Source organism: Lynx rufus, unplaced genomic scaffold (genome assembly GCF_022079265.1).
Source record: "Lynx rufus isolate CCGP_SWC_20201006 ecotype Redwood Valley unplaced genomic scaffold, mLynRuf1.p SCAF_3, whole genome shotgun sequence".
Taxonomy (NCBI): Eukaryota; Metazoa; Chordata; class Mammalia; order Carnivora; family Felidae; genus Lynx; species Lynx rufus.
The window spans coordinates 1,983,207-2,001,763 of record NW_025814845.1 but is presented as its reverse complement, the minus strand read 5'-3'; the positions used below and the strand labels follow the sequence as shown (position 1 = coordinate 2,001,763).

The following is an 18,557-nucleotide window of genomic DNA, read 5'->3' as shown; positions in this document are numbered from 1 at the left end:
ATGGAGGCGGGAGCTCTGGCTGGGCTGTTCCAGCTGGAACAGCATCAGGGCGAGCCCTCAGCCACGTCAGACTCACACCCAAGGGGAGGCCCCATTACCTCTTCAGGTCTGCTCAGAGCGTGGCCCTCAGGACCTGTGATGCCCATCTCCAAGATCCGCTTCTGTTCCTGCAAGATAAGAGCAATGAGTCAGGGATTGTAGAAAGTCAATGGGGAGAGGCCGATTCTCCAGCCCCTGGTTAGGTAGGTGGGCGGCTGAGGCCCGGGTGGGGGGGGGGTGAGTGGTTTACGGGAGCCTAACATGGGCTCTGGGGTGATCCAGCTTCTTTGCTCGCTCTGCTCCCCCTGCCTCCTTCTGCCTTTGCAACCCAGGACCTCTGTCTGCATCCACACCTGCTCTCTATTCAGTGGCCCGACACCAGTGAGGGGGCGGGTAGGAAACGGGGCTCTAAAGACCACCCACCCACCTTTCCCATCCCCGACTCTCTGCTGCAGGGCTCTCCTTGGGCAAGAAAGGAGGTGTGTCGGTATTGCGTGAACGTGGAAACAAACCACAGAGCCCCACACTGGGAGTCCGGCCACAGAACTGGCCGCCTCTGTGACTTTGGGCAAGTTGGTCAAGCTCTCTGGCCTCAGCCTTCTCTTCTTTACACTGGGGACATCAGTGCTTCTATCTTGCGGCTCCCACAATGAGTCAGGGAGGGGGCGTCTGTGAGATGCCTGCACGGCACTCGGAGTGTAGCGGAAATCAGTCATCGGCAGCGGGTTCTCATTATCGGCCTCCTCTTCCTGGCGCCTGTCATTCTAGCGAAAAGCCTCTACCTCAAGCTTGTCATATAGCCTTGAAATGGTTCCCTGAGCTAATGCCCTAGATCCAAACCCATTTGCTTCAAGGTTTCCTTGCTGCAGGAATACTATAATTTCTAAAAAAAAAAAATTGTTTTATATTGCCCAGATGTCAGCTGTGCTGCTGCTAATTTTCGCTTCTGCATTTCTGTATCATTCTCAGGCACATCCCTACCATGGGCCCCCGAGCCCTATCAGCCATGAAAAAAAAAAACAAAAAAAACCACCTAATTTCAACTGCATCTCTGGTTATGAAGCTTGAGCTTACTACAGAAATGTAAACAGGAAACAAGGTCAAGGTCTAAGAGTTGGGGTGGATTTGAGTAAGGCATGGAATAATTTCAGCTATTACAGATGGTGTTTAGAAAGCATTTCTGTACACAGTCTACAAAATGATTTTATGATATGGAGAGAGCCCTGTGCAAGACTGTTTAATTGTCTGTTACTGTTTCTGTTGGAGAGAAGGCAGGAAGGGAAGAAGGGAGGAGGGAGGAAGGACCCAAGACACTACGACGGAGGAAAGCACAGGTCACAGAAAACCGGAACAGGGTTTCCAGGCAGAGATCGCGGGCCGAGCACGCGCGGTTAAACGTCTCGCACGCTGCTGGTGGGTATGTGGGTTTGTTCATTCTGGAAAATGGTTTAGCAGTAACAACCAAAGCTGAATATACATGCACCCACCAGCCAGCAATTTCACTCCTAGGTATAGACTAACAGAAAAGCAAGCACAGGTTTTTAAAAAAATCTGTTTAATGTGCTTATTTCTTTTTGAGAGAGAGAGAGAGAGAGAGAGAGAGAGAACGAGCAAGCATAAGCAGGAGAGGGGAAGAAAAAAGGGAGAGAGAGAATCCCAAGCAGGTTCCACACCATCAACGCAGAGTCCAATGCTGGACTCGAACCCACAAACCGTGAGATCATGACCAGAGCTGAAATGAAAAGTCAGACGCTTAACTGACTGAGCCACCCCGGTGGCCCTGAAATGGGAACACAGGTTTAACAAAAGACTGAGCAAGAATGTGCACAGAAGCTTTGTACACGGCAGTCCTACATTTGAAACCATCCAAACATCCAGCAGTGAGAGAATAATTTCTGCCATATTCCTGCATCAGAATTCCACAAGTGATGGAAACAGAAAAAATTACGGTTTTGTGGACAACGGGGAGGAATCTCACGGACTGCGTTTTGAGCAAAAGACGACAGACGTAAAAGAACACATACCACGTGGTTCCATTTTTATGAACTTCAAAACTAGGCAAAACGGAGATGTGTGGGGTCCACGATTTCTGAGAGGTCCCCAGCGAGCCCGCCTCCTGGCTTCCGTGCCCTGGGTAACCGATCCCCTCTTGGCATGTGGCTTGGCCCTAGCAGCATGCTTCTAATGAGCATCACACGGACAAAAGAGATGGGATGTCCCTGCAGAGGTGAGGCTACAAAAGGGTTCTGGCCTCCACCTTGCTCTCTCCCTTGCTCTCTCGGGAGGAAGCCAGTCTCCCCGCTGGCAAGGAACCAAGCTGGCCTTTCGTAACGGCCAGCAAAGAACAGAGGCCATCGGTCTGACAGCCTGCAAAGAACGGAATCCTGAAAAGCACCACCTGAGTGGGGTTGGAAGACCCGTCCTAGTCCAGCCTAGGACTGCCACCTTCACCGTAGCCTGTGACAGTCCCAACTGAGCCACACGCGGACTCCTGACCCAATGGACAGGAAGATAAGAAATGTTTACTGCTTTAAGATGCTAAGTGCCGGGGTGCTTTGTCACGCAGCCACAGAGAACTAACCTAGAGGTTGGTGACCAGAGGTAGGGTGTTACCGTAACAACCACCTGAAGCTGTGGGAGTGGCTCTGGGACCAGGCCGTGCACGGAGGCTGCAAGAATTTCAAGGCACGTGTTGAAGAAAGCCCAAAGTAGCCCGGAATGGACCGTCTGTGGAAAGACGGACCTTGGGGGACCTTGGCAGTAAGACCTCAGGAGGAAATGAGGACATTTTTGGAAGCTAGAGCCCGCTGTGTCTTAGCAGAAGGCTTAGCGCACTGCCCTCCGTGGCGACATGGAGGGCAGAAACGGGCCGAATGAGCCGGGGCCCCACGCAGGAGACTGCCCAACGAGCTGTTGGGAGAGTCCGTCTGGTTTCTTCCCGCTGCTTGGAGTAAAATGAAAGAGGGGGCGTAAAGAAGCAAGGGGTGTTAAAAAGGAACCAGGACATGATAGTTTTGAAAATTCTCCACTTCTCCAAAGAGTAGAGGATAGTGCGATGAAGAAATGTCTTCTGAGCAAATATCAAATGCAGGGCATAAGCAGCAGACAGTAGCCCAGTGACCCCACAACCTTGGTGAAGATCTGGAAAGACGGAGGGTGGTTGTCCACAGGGTGAATCGGTCACAAAAGGCCTGTGAAGAGATTGAGGGTGTGTCCCCAGAGCCTCTCCGACAAGAGGGCCTCTACGGAGCTCCGGGTGTGACCAACGTAGGGGTAGACTTATCTGGAAGAAATCTGTGGGTGCCTTTTGTCTGATGGGGAAAGCCACAGAGGGATTCATGGGAGGCCAACAAAGGTTTGGGGAGAATCACTCTATAGCAAAACACTGGCAGTCTGGGCTGAATGGAATGAAAACTCCTCGAAAGGAAAGGGGGCAGTTGGACCTTCAAAGTCTACTGGGCAGGAAGCAGGCTCAGCTGCAGGCACGTGCTGCCTGCCATGGGACGGATCGATGACGGGAAGCGGGGGGATAGAGCCAAGAGCCCGGAAGGCGGAGCCAAGAACCACGCAGAACTATTCTCAGGCTCCAAGACCACTCAAGGAACTGCCAACATGTGTCCGACCGGATTTCAGAACGGCTATGGGCAATCCTGAAGCTTTCCGTTTTCCCTCTTGAAAAGGAATGTCCCCCCACCGTTGATGCTGTATGTTGCGTGTGTGTCGGGGGGAGGCAGATAACTCATCTCTGTGGCTCCAGAGACCTAGGGACTGTCCCCAAGGCGCCTCACCTACACCTAGATCTGACCTAGACACTTCCAGACTTTGGGGCTGTGACGGGGCTGTGACGGGGAGTCGGGAGGACCCTCGAAGGGGACGGATGTGTTCTGCATGTGAGAGGGGTATCAGTCACTGGGGGTCAGAGGACAGACTGGCAGACAGTCTCGGAGAGGGCCCCCAGCGATACTCCCTTCCTGGCATTCACACCCTTGTACCACCCCAACTTTCTGGCTGTGGGCTAGCCTTAGTGACTTGTTACCAATGAACAGAATTCTGCTGCGTGATACAACGTGTTTGTTTTTTACTCTGAATTTGAAAGAATTTTGATTTCACAGAAAAACTGCAAGGATGCAAATAATGAGAAGTAAAGCCAATAGCCAACGTTCACAGCGAATCTTCAGATCTCACGCACTTCACCATCGCGGCACAGTCCTGCTGCGCTATGGAACTGCCTTACCATCCTGGCTCTGTGCCCCATGTAACAGCGAGCAAGATGTTCTTATCTGAGCCTCAGTTTCCATATCTATAAAGTGGGGACGTCTATGCCATCTCTATGCCATGGAGTAGTTGTGAGCATCGCCATATACACGGCATCGTGCCTGGTATTAACTCCCCTGACTAGATGCATCCAAGTCTCCTGTATGCCTGGCCTTGCTCGGGGACGTCATGACCAACCCACAACCCCCCACCCCCACCCCTGCAAGGCCAAGTGGCCATCCCTGCCTTCCTCCTCTTCTCCATCTGGTCACTCGATGAAATCTGAAGAAGGTGCTCCTTCCTTCACACACTTCGCTTCTTCCACCTCCTCTATCTCCTGTCTTCATTCCTTCTAAGAAATGAAGTAGAACCTAGCTGGTCACCCCGCGTCCATCCTTTTCCTGCCAAGTTCATTCTACCGCCAGAATGATCACATTGGGCTAATGTCTCCCTTTGCCCAAAACTTCTGCATCGCCGCAGCCTATTATAATGCGTCAGACACTGTCCTTCACATACGCGACAGAATTTAATCCTCACAAGGTAGGTGCTTCTGGACGAAGAACAAGAATGTTCGTGGGGTAGAGTTCCCTGCCCGAGGTAGGAGGGCTGGGAGGTGGAGGGGGCCGGGCTTTAGCCATCACACCCCCCTCCCAAGTCCCATAAGACGATGATCAACCCCAGCGCCCACGTGCCTCATCTCTGGTGTCTCCAAGTCTGCAAAGCATCTCCATTCAATCCTTATTTGTCTCTCACACAAACCCTTTGAGGTCCTCAGTGGCCTGCCGAAGGCCCCCTGCAGACGGTGCGTGTGTGACGCCCACCTGGAGCGTCTGAGGCGTCATCCAGTTCCCGGCCTGCCCCTTCGATGCCTGGCCACCTCACTGACCGATGCCCCCACCCCTTCGATCAGACCTTCTGCACACGGCCGCCGACTGGAGTGGAAAGGGGGGGACCTCCCTCCACACCGCTCACCTGAGCTATCAAGTCTCCATTTTCCGCGTGGACCAAGATCACAGCTCCCAGCCCCTTAAGGAAGGTGAAGGCTTCATAGAGCTGGGGAAGAACAAACGGGTTGGGGGGAGATTAAAAAGATATATATATCACAGCCTGAACAGCTGCGAAGAGTGTTCTGCTCACGCACAGTCACCCACCCGCCGGCGGCTGCGGCCGCAGCATGACCGTTCTGTTCAAGCGGATGGAAAGTTAAGCCTTGGAGAGGATCTCCCTTTGACCCTGACGCCCTCTGGACGCTAAAGCAGGAGGCTGCGGGTAGGGCAGAACCGATCAAAGCCGCACCGTGGCACAATATGCCTTCGGTCTTGGTGCCCACCCGCGCCTTTCGCGTTCGCTGCGGCCCTGCTCCATTGACGTGCCTTCGGCTGCCGCCGGGGACAACGAGGGTGCGAAGCTGGTTTTCGTTTTACTAAGACTGTGTAACTGGATGCGCTCAGCCTGTCCTGCGGCACCTGGGGGGTTTGTACAGCTCTGCGAGAACTGGAACGCGTGTCATTTTCCAGACCACGGTGGGGCGGGGGTCGGAGGCTACAAGAACTCTTAACACTCAGGTCATACGCACCCTGCCAGGCAACCCCTTATGTAGGCAGCACAGGCCCCGCCCACCGCCCCTGCCCTCTTCCCACCTGCAAAGGATCAGCACTCCGACATTTGCACACGGTGAGGCCCAAAGCCCCCACGTTCCTTCTCCGGGGCCTCTCGAATTTTACCTTCGTTCTCCAAGTGTGCAAGGCAGCACCCCACCCTGGGACGTGTACTTTTCTATGGAGATGGCAGGCGGGGAGGATACACAGGGGCAGGAAGCACCTCCCAGGACCCCCATTGCTCAACTCCACCTGTCCGTGGGGGTTGGCGGTTAGAATAGAACAGGTGAAAAGTTCAGTTATGCTAGACAGACTCATGCTACTTTGTCATGAGACTGAGCCAGTTTTAGCCTTTTGGTGACACAGCAGAGGCCTCCAGGGCATCTGGGGGTAAGTGATTCTCTATAACTGCGCGTGTTTATTTTGAAAGGCAAGACCCGGAAGCATCTCCCATCACACATCGAAGGCATTACAGCTTATTGGCATCCGTATGTGCCAGGCACTGCCCTGGAGCCTCGTGTGAACTCATCCAATCCTCCGACAACCTTCATGAGGCTCTTAGGAGTCTAAAGCAGAGAGGTTGAGAAAGCTGCCTCGGGCTGCCCAGCAAGGCCAAAGCTTGCGGCCAAGCAGTCTGGCTGTCGCATCCCTGCCCTTTACCAGCGCACCACCCCGCCTTCTTAACCAGCAGAGGGCAGGGCACTGATAACAAAACAAACCAGGAGCCCCAGTGGCGTCAGAAGGCCAAGCGCCCGGCAGACAGTCACTGCGTCACCTGTACCATCGAGCCGCACCTTCTCCATAGCGGCTGTCCCCACACGACAATTGTTGGAAGCCGGCACGGCCAGAGATGACCGCCTTGCACAGGTGAGAAAACTCAGGGAGGGAGTGGCCCCAGTCACTCAACTGGCCGGAGAGACAGCCAGGACTCTCCTCTGGGTCAGAGCTAACGGCATGGTCCCCACTCCTCTGGGTCAGAGCTAACGGCATGGTCCCCACTCCTCTGGGTCAGAGCTAACGGCATGGTCCCCAAACCTGCTAGAGCCCCAGGATGAACTGCACAGCTTTTGGAAAGTCTGTGATAGGATCTGAGTCTGTCTTTTCAATGAGCGTTTTAGAGGATGCTAAGGATGAGCTGGGTTTGGGAACCACCGTGCGAGGGACCCCCCCACTCCACCCTACTCTAGGAGCCAGAAAGGAATGCAGGCCCAGCAGGCATGGGGACTGACACAGGTCACTCGGCGATTTAGAGGACAGACCGGGACTTGAACCCAGACCTCTCCCCTGCCCCTTTTCACAGCTCCCTTGCCCTGTGCTGTCTTGCCCGACACGGTGGCCTATTCCTGCCCAGGAGAGGAGGTGTGCAGGAGGACCTACCTGGCTATCAGACATCTGGTAGAGATCCTTGTACGCCATGTAGACTTGGAAGGAATTGACACCTGTTTCAAGATGAAAAAAGAGAACAGAAAAATGCATTAAGAAAAAAGAAGGGTGACTCTCCAGTCAATGATCACAGTACAGAGTGCTGACCCCTAGGATAGAGGGCTGCCGCTGGGATTCACAGTGGGGACACCGAACCCAGCCTGGGGGTAAGGGGAGGAGGGTCAAAGGAGGCTTCTAGGAAAGTCACACAGGCTGAATCTGAAGGAGAAGAAGGGGGCGTGGAAGGGAAGGAGGGGGAGGAGGGGGAGAGGTGGGGGAACCATTTGGATTGAGAGGGGTTGTGCATGGGTAAGGACGGTAGGGAGGATGAAAAGACACACGATGTGAAGGTACTAGAAGTGTCCTACAGCGGGATCCAAGGGACCACGAGGGGTTTTTTTAATCCCTTATTTTTTATGTTAAAACCCATAGAACGGAATTCACCATCACCGCCATTGTGAAGTGTGCATTTCAGTGGCGTTGAGTGCATTCAACAGGTTGTGCAACCATCACCACGATCTACCGGAGCGTGTGTTTCTAAAGCAAGAAGTGACATGATCAGGCTTTTTTTTTTGTCTCAGAAAGACCATGCTGGAAGCGGTGTGGAGGATGGGGGGGTGGGTCTGCAGAACAGCAGAGAGAAATGGCAGCTCGTAGGGTGATGGTGAGAGTGAATGGGACAGGTGCGCAGAGACTCTGAGCCTGGACAGGAGCTGCAGGGTCGGGGGAGGATTCGAAAAGGTGGAAACGGCAGGCTTTCACGTGCTGTGTGGACAGGCCAACAGGGAGCACGGGACGTAGGGGACTCTTCCCTAACACACCTTCCAGTTGCTTGAGGACAGGCACCATGTCTTAAATACGACTTTATTATTTTTTAATGTTTATTTATTTTTTAATACTTTTTTTAATGTTTATTTTTGAGAGAGAGACAGAGCATGAGCGGGACAGGGGCAGAGAGAGAGGGAGACACAGAATCCGAAGACAGGCTCCAGGATTGAGCTGTCAGCACAGAGCCGGATGTGGGGCTCAAACTCACAAAGCATGAGATCACGACCTGAACCCAAGCCGGACGCTTAACAGACTGAGCCACCCAGGCACCTCTTAAATACTATTTTAATTTGCACACCCATAATATGTGCTGTGCAATTACTGCTTGTTCATGGAATCCAGAGGTGTCTAGATAATAGGAGTTGAAGGCAAACCATGAAATGGGATTTAGAATTCCTTTATACTAAATAATGGTGAAGACAAACCAAAAATCTTTCCTTGTGTAGAAAACCCCGGCAACAAAAATTCCTTGTCAAATTATTAGGAAAAATTTAAAGAAAAAGTAATATTCGGAAAGCAACATTAAAAGTATCCGTTTCTTGGGTGCTCAGGTGGCTAAGCATTTGACTCTAGATCTCAGCTCAGGTCACGATCCGAGGGTCATGCGTTCAAGCCCCGTGTTGGGCTCTGGGCTGACAGTGTAGAGTCTGCTTGGGATTCTCTCTCTCCCTCTCTCTCTGCCCCTTCCTCTCTCTCTCTCAGAGTAAATAAATAAACCTAAAAATATTTTTTTAAATAAAAAATAAGAACAGCCGACACAGTTATTTTTGGGGGGAAGGGTATTATGACGGCAACACAGCCCACGGATCTTCTATTGGGGGGCAACTGGCAAAGCTCTATTTCTTGCCTGAGTAGGGGAGCCTCATAATAATTCATAAAGCCACACTGTTTTTATTTGTGTGGTTTTTCTACTTCTGCTTTACTTTAGGTTCAAAATATTCAAATAAAAGCAAAGAAGCCAAAAACCCCAAAGGGAAAACAGTACTTTCAGACAATTTAAGAAAAAAAAAATGGCTAACTAATAAAGACAAAAAAAAATTGATTTTATTTGTAATCAAAATAATTCAAACTAAAACCTCAGCACCGCACCACATCTTAACATATGGTGCCCAGAGCTAGTGAATGTGCATCGAAATGAGTCCCTCTTACATACCAATTTGCACCTGCTTAAAAAACCAATTAAGCCATGCATATCAAGTAAACGTTCCAGAATATTCGGCTGGATGCTGCCAGTACTAGCAATGAGCCTAAGGAAACACAGTGGGTCCTGGTATTCACAAAACCTCCCAAACTCACAGATGCCATCATTAACAGTTTTTCTCCAAGGAGGCTGCATGAAACACCAGTTCTCAAGGACTGCAGTGAACACTTACTGGACTGTCAACCCATTCATAATCCCTTCCAGTTCTTGGCAACCCCACTCTTACTCTCCCCACCTCATAACCTTGGAGGCAGCCATGTCCATACCACGTGACCACAGACCACAGATGGTAGCCTAGGACTGGGCACCTGGCAGAGGCTGAGCTGAGCCAGGAGGAAGGACAGAGTCCAGTTAAAACCCCCAAACACCTGCTGGTCTCTGAAACAGAGATGCACACCCAAAGGGCGGGCCGCTGCATTCCATCATGGTGAGACAGAAGTAGAGGATGCAGGTCAAGGGTGAGGGGGAACAGAGCTGGCTCAGAGAGAAAAGCACAGAAGAACAGGAGGCAAGACGCCCTTGCAAAGGATGCTTGGATACACATCATTATCCCTAAGGCACATCTGCTCCATTCAACTTAAGCCAAAATCTGGAGGGATTCTGTTGTTTGCAATCAAACACGGGGATGTTGATATCCATATTGGTAAAGAAAACCTGATTCATCAGCAACGAACAGGTTTCTTTACTGCAGGGCTTCCCCCGGATTTTAACATGATAATGTGCATTAAGAATATTCAAGAACAGAATAAACAGGGAGCATTTCCCAAACTTATTGGACCCCAGAAGCCCTTTTTCATGGAATATTTATTTTCTCACTCATCAAATATTTACTGAGTCCTTACTATGCATGAACACCATCCTAGAAGTTAGAGATACAGCTGTGACCCAGGAAGGAAGAAGGATGCCTGCCTACCTTCTACTTGGAATAAGCAATAAGTGAATAAATAAGCAAGGGCGTTTCATGCAGAGATGGGTGCTAGGAAGAAATTAAACAGGCTGATAAATTTTTTAAAGTTTCACAAAGTTCTGCAGTGACTCTGCCTCTCCCCACTCCTTGAATGCGGGCTGGTTTGGAGACGTGTGCCAACCAATGGTCTGAAGCAGAAGTGGCGCCATATTGGCTCCAAGCCTCGCCTTGGGGCTTCCGGCTCACTTTGGAGCCTCATGTGAAGGGTCCTGGGAGAGCCTGTGGGAGGACAGGTCATGGAGATGTATGTGTTGCTTATCCATTCACCCATCGATGGACATTTGGTTTGCTTCCACCTTTCGCCTATTGTGCACAATGCTGTACAACTCTCTTCAAATCCCTGCCTTCAATTTTTCCCGATAAATACCCAGAACTAGAGCTGCTAGACTGTAGGGTGGCTCTATGCTTAATTTCTTGAGGAACCTCCATACTGCTTTCCAAAGTGGCTGCACCATTTTGCATTCCCACCGATGGTACCCAAGGCTTCCCATCTCCCCACAGCCTTGTCAACACTTGTTCTTTTCGGATATTTTGATAACACCCCTTCCATGGGGTGTAAGGTGGTATCTAGATGTTGGAGTGGTTTGTTCTAAAAACAAAGGCTACCTGATACAGAAATCAGTGTCTGGAGGCCGGGTGCTGCAGTGGCCAAAACCTAAAACATGTGGCCTTGGCCTTGGGACTGGGGAGTGAGTGGAGGTCAGAACAGTCCCAAGGAAACTGTAGGCAAAGGCTGGGGGAAAATACCCAACAAACTGTTAGTGGAGGGTGGGAAAGGGGCCCTTCATCCTAGGTAGTGGCAACACGATGGGAAAAACCATGACGAGTAACTTGGAGGAAAATGTACCCAGAGAACTTGCGGGTCTGCCTAAAATGATTTCCATGAAGAACATAGCAAGTGCCAGTTGGTTTCTCTGAGCTACATGTGATGAAGCACCAGAAGACACACATCAAAATGGACCTGAGGGGCAAGGATCAGGTTAGTTTGCAAGCGAAATTCAGTGAACACACAGGACGACTTCTCCTCTCTACTCTTGCCAATCTGCAAATAGTTCTCAAAGTGAAAAATGACCTCAAGTGTAAGATTCAATCAAGGGTATACCCAGAACTCTTTGTTAAGACCTCATAGAAACCCAAAGTGGTGCCCAGTAAACTTCTTTGGCCAGACAAAGGGCTTCCAAAAAATTTTTTTTTGAAAAAAAATTTTAAGTTTTATTTATTTATTTAGAGAAGGTGAGAGAGAGAGAGAGAGGGAGGGAGAGGGCATGAGCAGGGGAGGGGCAGAGAGAGGGAAAGAGAAAATCCCAACCAGGCTCTGCACCATCAGCACAGAGCCCGACGTGGGACTCAAACTCATGCGAACTGTGAGATCACGACCGGAGTCGAAACCAGGAGTCGAACATTTAACCGACTGAGCCACCCAGGTGCCCCAGGGCTTCTAAGAATCTTATAAGTATCATCACATAGCACACTGACAGTCACCTAAAGTAGAAAGAAGCCCGTCTCAAAAAAAGATTTGTCCGTGGGGTGCCTGGGTGGCTCAGTTGATTGAGCATCCGACTCTTGATTTCAGCTCAGGTCGCGATCTCACAGTTCGTGAGTTTGAGCCCGACGTCAGGCTCTGTGCTGACAGTGCAGAGCCTGCATGGGATTCTTTCTCTCCTTTGTCTCTGCCCCTCCTCTACTCACACATGCACACATGTATGGGGGCGCTCTCTCAAAATACATACATTAAAAAAAAAATTGTCCATTGGAGTGTCCATTTGTCCAATGGAGTGAACTACAATGTGACCATTGGAAACCCACAATGTTTTTAAGAAAAGTATACCCTCTGTGACTAAAAGAGACTGAGCCTGTTCAAAATGAACTTTCCATGGGTAGGGAAAAGGCTGAGAAAGGTACTTTGCTGCAAACATGGGCCACTTTTATGGAAAGCAAACTATATCTCTAAGGGTCTGGCCAAGAGTCCAGAGGGTGGAGCCTGAGCTATGCAAGCAATGGCCTAGGGCAGGGGACAGGAAGCTTTTCCGTAAAGGGTCAGATAGTAAATGTTTTAGGCTTTGTGGGCCATATATAGTCTCTGCCACAAATTCTTCTTTGTTTCCTTGTTGCTGTTTGGATTTTGTTTTGAAAAACCCTTAAGAATGTGAAATTCCTAGTTGCTGGGCTGCATAGAAACCTAGAAACAGGCCACGGGCCATATTTGGCCCACAGACTGTAGAGTCTGCCAGCCCCTGAACTTGGGCACCACTCCCAAGGAGAAGGACTGGCCTGGATGAAGGAACGTTCTCTACCCCCAGAAAAGGTCTTCCCAGCAATGTGTCCGGCTGGATTCCAGTCCTGTGGAGTTATGACCATGTGCCACTCGTCTTGTCTCTTTTCAAATGGACTATTTATCGTGGTTGTCCTGTCTGTGCCCCACCATCGGATGTGAGGTGTACGGGGAGGGGAGGCACAGAACTTACCTCTTAGGCTCACAGGTCTTTGGATCAAGAGAAGTCATACCCAAGGAACCTCATCCACATCCTACATACATGCTCATAATGAGATACTGGACTCTGAGCTTGATGCCATAACTGGAGGGAAATTTTGAGATGGCTGGATGGAGTTGAGAGTATTTTGAACGAATGAAGGAGAACTGCACTAATTATGGCCAGATGAGACACAATTTAGATTAAAATGGCGACGAATTGTTCCAAGTTCATCTCATCAGTGGAGTAGTCTTTTTTTCCCATCCCTTGAATCTGGGATACTCTTGCGACTCAACTTGACCAACAGGATGCAATGGACATGATGTTGGGTGAGTTCTAAGCTTAATCCTCAGGAAGGCTTCCAGCTTCTACGTTCACCTGTTGGAACACTGCCACCAAGTGAAGAGGTCCCAGAGAGCCCATGAGAGGACAAGGGATCATGTGTGGAGCATTCCCCCACCCCCCTTCCCACAGCCATTCCAGCTGAGGCCCAAATGTCTGAGTGAGCCCAGACAGGATCAGTAGAGAAACTGTTCAACTGAGCCCAGCTGTGGTTGTCAACCAACAGGATCAGAAGGTAATTAATGACTGTTGTTTTAAGTCTTAGGTTTGGAGTGGTTTGTTACACAGCACAAGCTAGCTGATACACAGGGCAATGTGACAAAGAGACAATGAAGTGCTCGCAGAAAGATCCAGGAGGTTCATACCAATAGTGGAATGACACCATTGCCCAGGCACTGCCGTTCTTAGAAAATAACCAAGTGACACAGGCTAAACACCTGACCTAAGTGACACAGCCTAGCACCTAGCCAATATGAGTTCCTCTCTTCTTTACTGGGCTCGATTTTTTTTTCCTCTTCTTTTCAATGGTTTCTGCATTAAAGTTTCTATTTTGAGACTGAAATGCTGCTGACATCCAACAAAGCCAGTAAGTGCTATTAATAGGGGTCTGTGGCTTATAAAACACAGGCAGGACTTCCCTGTCAGTGGTTTATACAAAATTCCATCCCAAGGGAAGCCATTCTCCCTTGCCAAGTCTACACAGCATGCTGGCACCACCGTTTTCTAGAATAACTTCTTGTATTTTGAGATTTCTAAAATAAGCCGTAAGTTGCTTGATCGAAAGATGGATTCAAGTGCTGAACCACGACTTTCATATCCCACGGGCTGAGCCTGTCCTTGGGAGACGCACGGTGAACCTGTTCTCTTGGCAGCCTGAATAGAGTGAAAAAAGCACTTGGCAAGAAGGAGGTCAGGGGCTGGACAGCAGCTGTGAGGAGTTGCACCTGTGCCCCGGACAAGGGCTCCCAGCAAAGGGAGCACCCAAGGGGGCTAACTCCAGCCTGAGCCCCAGCTGCCAAGCCTGTGCCTTGAGACAAGGGCACGTTCTCCCAGTGGACCACCCCAAGAGGGTGCCAAAGACACCAGAAGCGCCAGCAGAGCTCTGTCAGAGACAACAGAGTCCAAGCGCTAGCTGCTGTGTGACACTCGGGAGGCGACTACACCTCTCTGAGCTCAGGTTCCATTTCTAAAAACAGGCAGACTGAACTGCAGGAGCTCTAAATTGATCTCCCATCCTGAAAATTTCCTGTGCTTGATTCTGCAGTCCAGTGATGATGACCCTCGAGATTCCTGAGCAAGCCCTCTGACTTAGAGAGCAAGGTGCTAAAATGCTGTAGGAAAGGACGCCAGGCATGTTCCTCCCTCCCTCCCTTCCCTCCCTCCCTCTCCTCCTCCCCTAACTCATTCATTCATGCAGTAAGTATGGACTGAGAACTTACTCTATGCAGGTGTGTGCTAAACACTTGGGGTACAGAAGTTCGCCAGAGCGTCTCTCAGGAACTCTGTCAGCTCCCCAATATTTGCTGCACCTCTCCGATGTGCAGGCACCCGAGGAAAAGCCCTTCAAAGCCACGTGAGCACCTTGGAACTTATCCTGGGGACACTGTGGGGCCACTGCAGGCATCCACACTAATTACTTTTTTCAATCCCACTTGTATGGCTGGGGGAAGAATGCACTGGAGGGGTAGGACTGGGGACAGAGACCGAGGAGGAATATCTGGAGGAGACACAGTCAGCCCCGCATCAGGGAAGGGACGGGGGGGGATGGAGACCACAGTCAGATCTGAGCTACTGCACAGGCAAAGCCGCGGATCCAGTGACGGATGGGGAAGGAAGAGCGAAGGGCACATTGGGAATGATCGTTGACAGGGGTCTCCAGGTTTCTGCCTTGAGTGAATGGCTGGACAGGGGTCCCCTCGTGAGGCCCCGACTAACAGGCAGTAGGGTTCACCGGAACCCCTGATGGGTTTGGGAGAACCTGGTAAGTCGAGCCCCATGTGGGCATCTAGAGAGCTATGTTCTGTGTGAGTCTGGGCCAGGGTCACGGCAGATGGGTGACCCTGGCCCTAAGACACTATGGAAGCTGAGGGGCCCCTCAGGCAGGGGGGCCTGGACTGGAGCCCTGAGGTCACCACCATTCACTGAGCACCTTGGGAAGGAGAAGGAAGACCAGGCGGGGCTGGGCAGGGCTTAGAGAGGATCCCACCTGTGTTTTGATGGGGCTGCAGGTGCACAGAGGAGGCGGGAGGGCTTCAGCCAAGGCCCCTGATGGTGCTGCTTGCCTTGGGGATAAGAAGGAATCTGTGCACTTAGGAGCCCTGATAGCGATATCCTTCATAACCCGTCCACCCAATCTTAGACACAGGACTGGCCAACAGGAAGGAAAAAGCAAGAATAGTTGCCCCTGGCAGGGGCCAGCTTCTACAGAGGACCGGGGAATTCTTGTTTCCCTCCAGGCCCTTTGGTCCTAGCATCCCCTACAGCCTGTCTGTGGTTAACCCTCTGGGCCCCAAAGGAGGGCATCTTCACTGGCTCACCCATCCTGGAGCAGAGGGTTCCAGTCCTGGGGTCTCCTTCAGGGGATGTGAGGTGCAGCCTGTGACCTGTCTGAGGGCCCAGGGGTCTTAGGGGGCTGGTGGTCCTTTGGGTGATTCCTAAAACCCTGACACAGGGTGGGCGCAGGGCAGGCCCTGGGCAGTCATCCAGCCAGTGGCCCCAACCCTGCTTTGCATCAGAACACCTGAGCTTTGCAAACCCTCCCTCTGGGAATTCAGGTTCAGCGGGGCCTGGGGCCGGGCTCTAGCAGCCCAGAAGAACTGGTGATTTAATCCAAGTGCCTCCAGCTCCCGATGAGACAACCGAGCAGGGGGCCACTGTGTGCCAGCCTTGGCCTGGGAACAGAGATGAGAAAAACCAACCTCTTCCTGAGTCATCACGGTCCAGAGGGCAGTGAGAGCCCTGAGCCCCACAGCCTGGCTGGAGAAGCCCCCTCTGGGGCTGTGGGGGCTCCAAGGGGACCCCATCCTGGAGTGCAGAGCAAGCAGGAAAGGCTTCTAGAAGGTGTGGGTGCTTGAGCCCCTCCAGGAAGATGAGTGTTCACCACTGAACACTGGTGTGGGACCTCCCTGCATGCCTCAGTTGCACCAAGATTAGGCAGCCCGGGGGCCACCAAATGATGAATGAGGCTGAAGGCCGCCGGGGCACTGGGTAAGCATCAAGGATCCTGCCTGAGGGACCACAGTGCCCCAGGTTCCCGGGGAGGGGGAGATGGGTGGTGGGGGTAAAGCCCCAGAGACAGCATGCTACTTCTTGCCCAAAGCCCTCCCACTGAGGTCACTGCCTCTGTGGGTGGCTGCAAGACACCAGCCCTTGTCACTGCATCCGCTGCTCTGGCAGAGCCTGCCAGGTGTGGACACGGGCCCCTGGCTCTGGCAGCGCTTCCTCCTCCTTCACTAGGGCAGACTGGGGTAGGACCTCTCTCCACAGAGAGCACCCCATGGGGACCATTAAGAGACATGCCGGGTTCGATGCCTGATGCCTGGCTTCCGGGTGGACTGAGGAGCTCACCATCCGTGGTACCTCAAGCAAAGCAATCCCTACCATGCACGGCCTACCTCTGAGGTTGCTACGACAACCAAGACCTCCATCAGGGTGGAGAATTAACACCGAGCTCAGGTTGTGGTGCCAGGTACCAGGGCCCTGGATGAGGGGCCGCCGAGCAACCACAGAGAGCTCAGCTGGGGGGACTTGTCCAGCATCACGCAGCCAGGAGGCGGAAGGGCAGGATTTGAACCCGGGCGGTCCACCTGCTGGGACCGTCCCACACCTGCTGCTTCGTATAAGGCACGTGACACTTACAAGCCATTTCCACGGGCGCTCGTGGGAGGGAGAGTCCTAACGCTGCCCAGTGTTAGAAAACGAAACAAAGTTAGGGACAGAGCCAGTGACCTGCCCACCTGCTGCTGGTGGCCCAGCTCGTCCCGGAAACCACCGCCTCCACCGTCGTCTCCCACCCCAACACCAACAGCCCCGCACAGACACAGGGTGGAGAGCACCCAGTGTCCGCTTCCAGCTCCTCGCCCTGTAAGATATCTACACAGGTAAGCATGGGTATCTTCACAGACACGTTTTCCCAGAACACTGAAACACCAAACAATTGCAAACAGGCAGCAGCAGGTGCCGTCAGGAGCCCCAAGAGCCCTCTTCGGAATGAAGGACTTCTTCCCCGCTCCCCAGCCCCGGCTGCTGGGCGAGCTGCAGGCAGATGGCCCTCAGCTGTCAGTCCTGTTTGTACCACCCTCCATGCACAGAGCAGCCTAGCTCAAGGTCATGCCCCATCCCAGAGGGGCCACACCCAATGCCGGGCTGGTGGGAGGTGTGAAGTCCCCACGCCCTTGGCGTCCTCGGGATCCATCTGAAGGGCGTCAGGTCTCAGAGCTCCCTGCAGCCAATCCTGTTTCCTGGGCTTCGCTCACAGGGGTGGATCCTGGATTCGCCCTGTGGGAGGCAAAATAACGGCCCCCCCAAAGACTGGACGTCCACACCCTAATCCTCAGGAAATATGACTATGTTCCCTTCCCAACAAAGGGAATCTGCAGGTAAGATTAAATTAAGGACCTTGAGATAAAAGATCATCCTGTATCACCTGAGTGGGCCCAGTATGATCACCAGGGTCCTTTTTAGTGAAAGAAGGAAGGGAGAGGTTGGAGTCAATGAGGGGGGAGGGAGGCAGTAGCTGGAAGGATGCAGGGCCAGGGGCCAAGGCACTTGGGCAGCCTGTAGGGGCTGGAAAAGGTAAGGAAGGGGCGCCTGGGTGGCTCAATCGGTTGTGTCCAGCTTCCGCTCAGGTCATGATCTCGCGGTCCGTGAGTTCAAGCCCCGTGTTGGGCTCTGTGCTGACAGCTCCGAGCCTGGAGGCTGCTTCGGATTCTGTGTCTCCCTCTCTCTCTGCCCCTCTCCTGATCGCATTCTCTCTCTCTCTCTCTCTCTCTGTCTCACAAATAAATAAATAAACATTAAGAAATATTTTTCTAAAAAAGGCAAGGAAGTGTTCTCCCCGGGCCTCCAGAAGGAGCCCACCCTGCCAGTACCTTGTCTTGAACCTTAAAGCCTACTTCAGACTTCCGGCCTCCAGAGGTGCCATCTGGGTTGTTTTAAACCACAGGTTGCTAGAGTTTGTTACAACAGCAACATGAAACTAATCCACACTCGCTTCCTACAGGCCATCCTCTGCCTCAGAGTCGGCTCCCTGCGAGCTCTGACAACACGATTTTTTAAAATTCTCCACTAGGGAGTAGATTAACCCAGTACCTCCATAAAATGGAATACTCTTAGGAGAAACGATGGAATGATGATAAAAGAAATAACTAATAATACAGAATCAAACCAGGGGCCAGCACTCCTCTAAGTACTTTATGTATAGCCTCTCGTTGGAC

General features: G+C 51.9%; 1 protein-coding gene across 2 annotated transcripts in view; it reads right to left on the bottom strand.

Moving 5' to 3' along the window:
* Nucleotides 1–18,557, bottom strand: part of CRMP1 (collapsin response mediator protein 1) — a 77,669-nt gene that overhangs the window by 20,770 nt on the left and 38,342 nt on the right. For both annotated transcript variants that reach the window (XM_047091862.1, XM_047091863.1), the window contains exons 5-7: nt 7,269–7,330; nt 5,266–5,346; nt 99–167 (exon numbers count right to left, since the gene is read on the bottom strand). In XM_047091862.1, the coding sequence (XP_046947818.1) occupies nt 99–167; nt 5,266–5,346; nt 7,269–7,330 (212 nt within the window). The remainder of the gene's footprint in view (nt 1–98; nt 168–5,265; nt 5,347–7,268; nt 7,331–18,557) is intronic.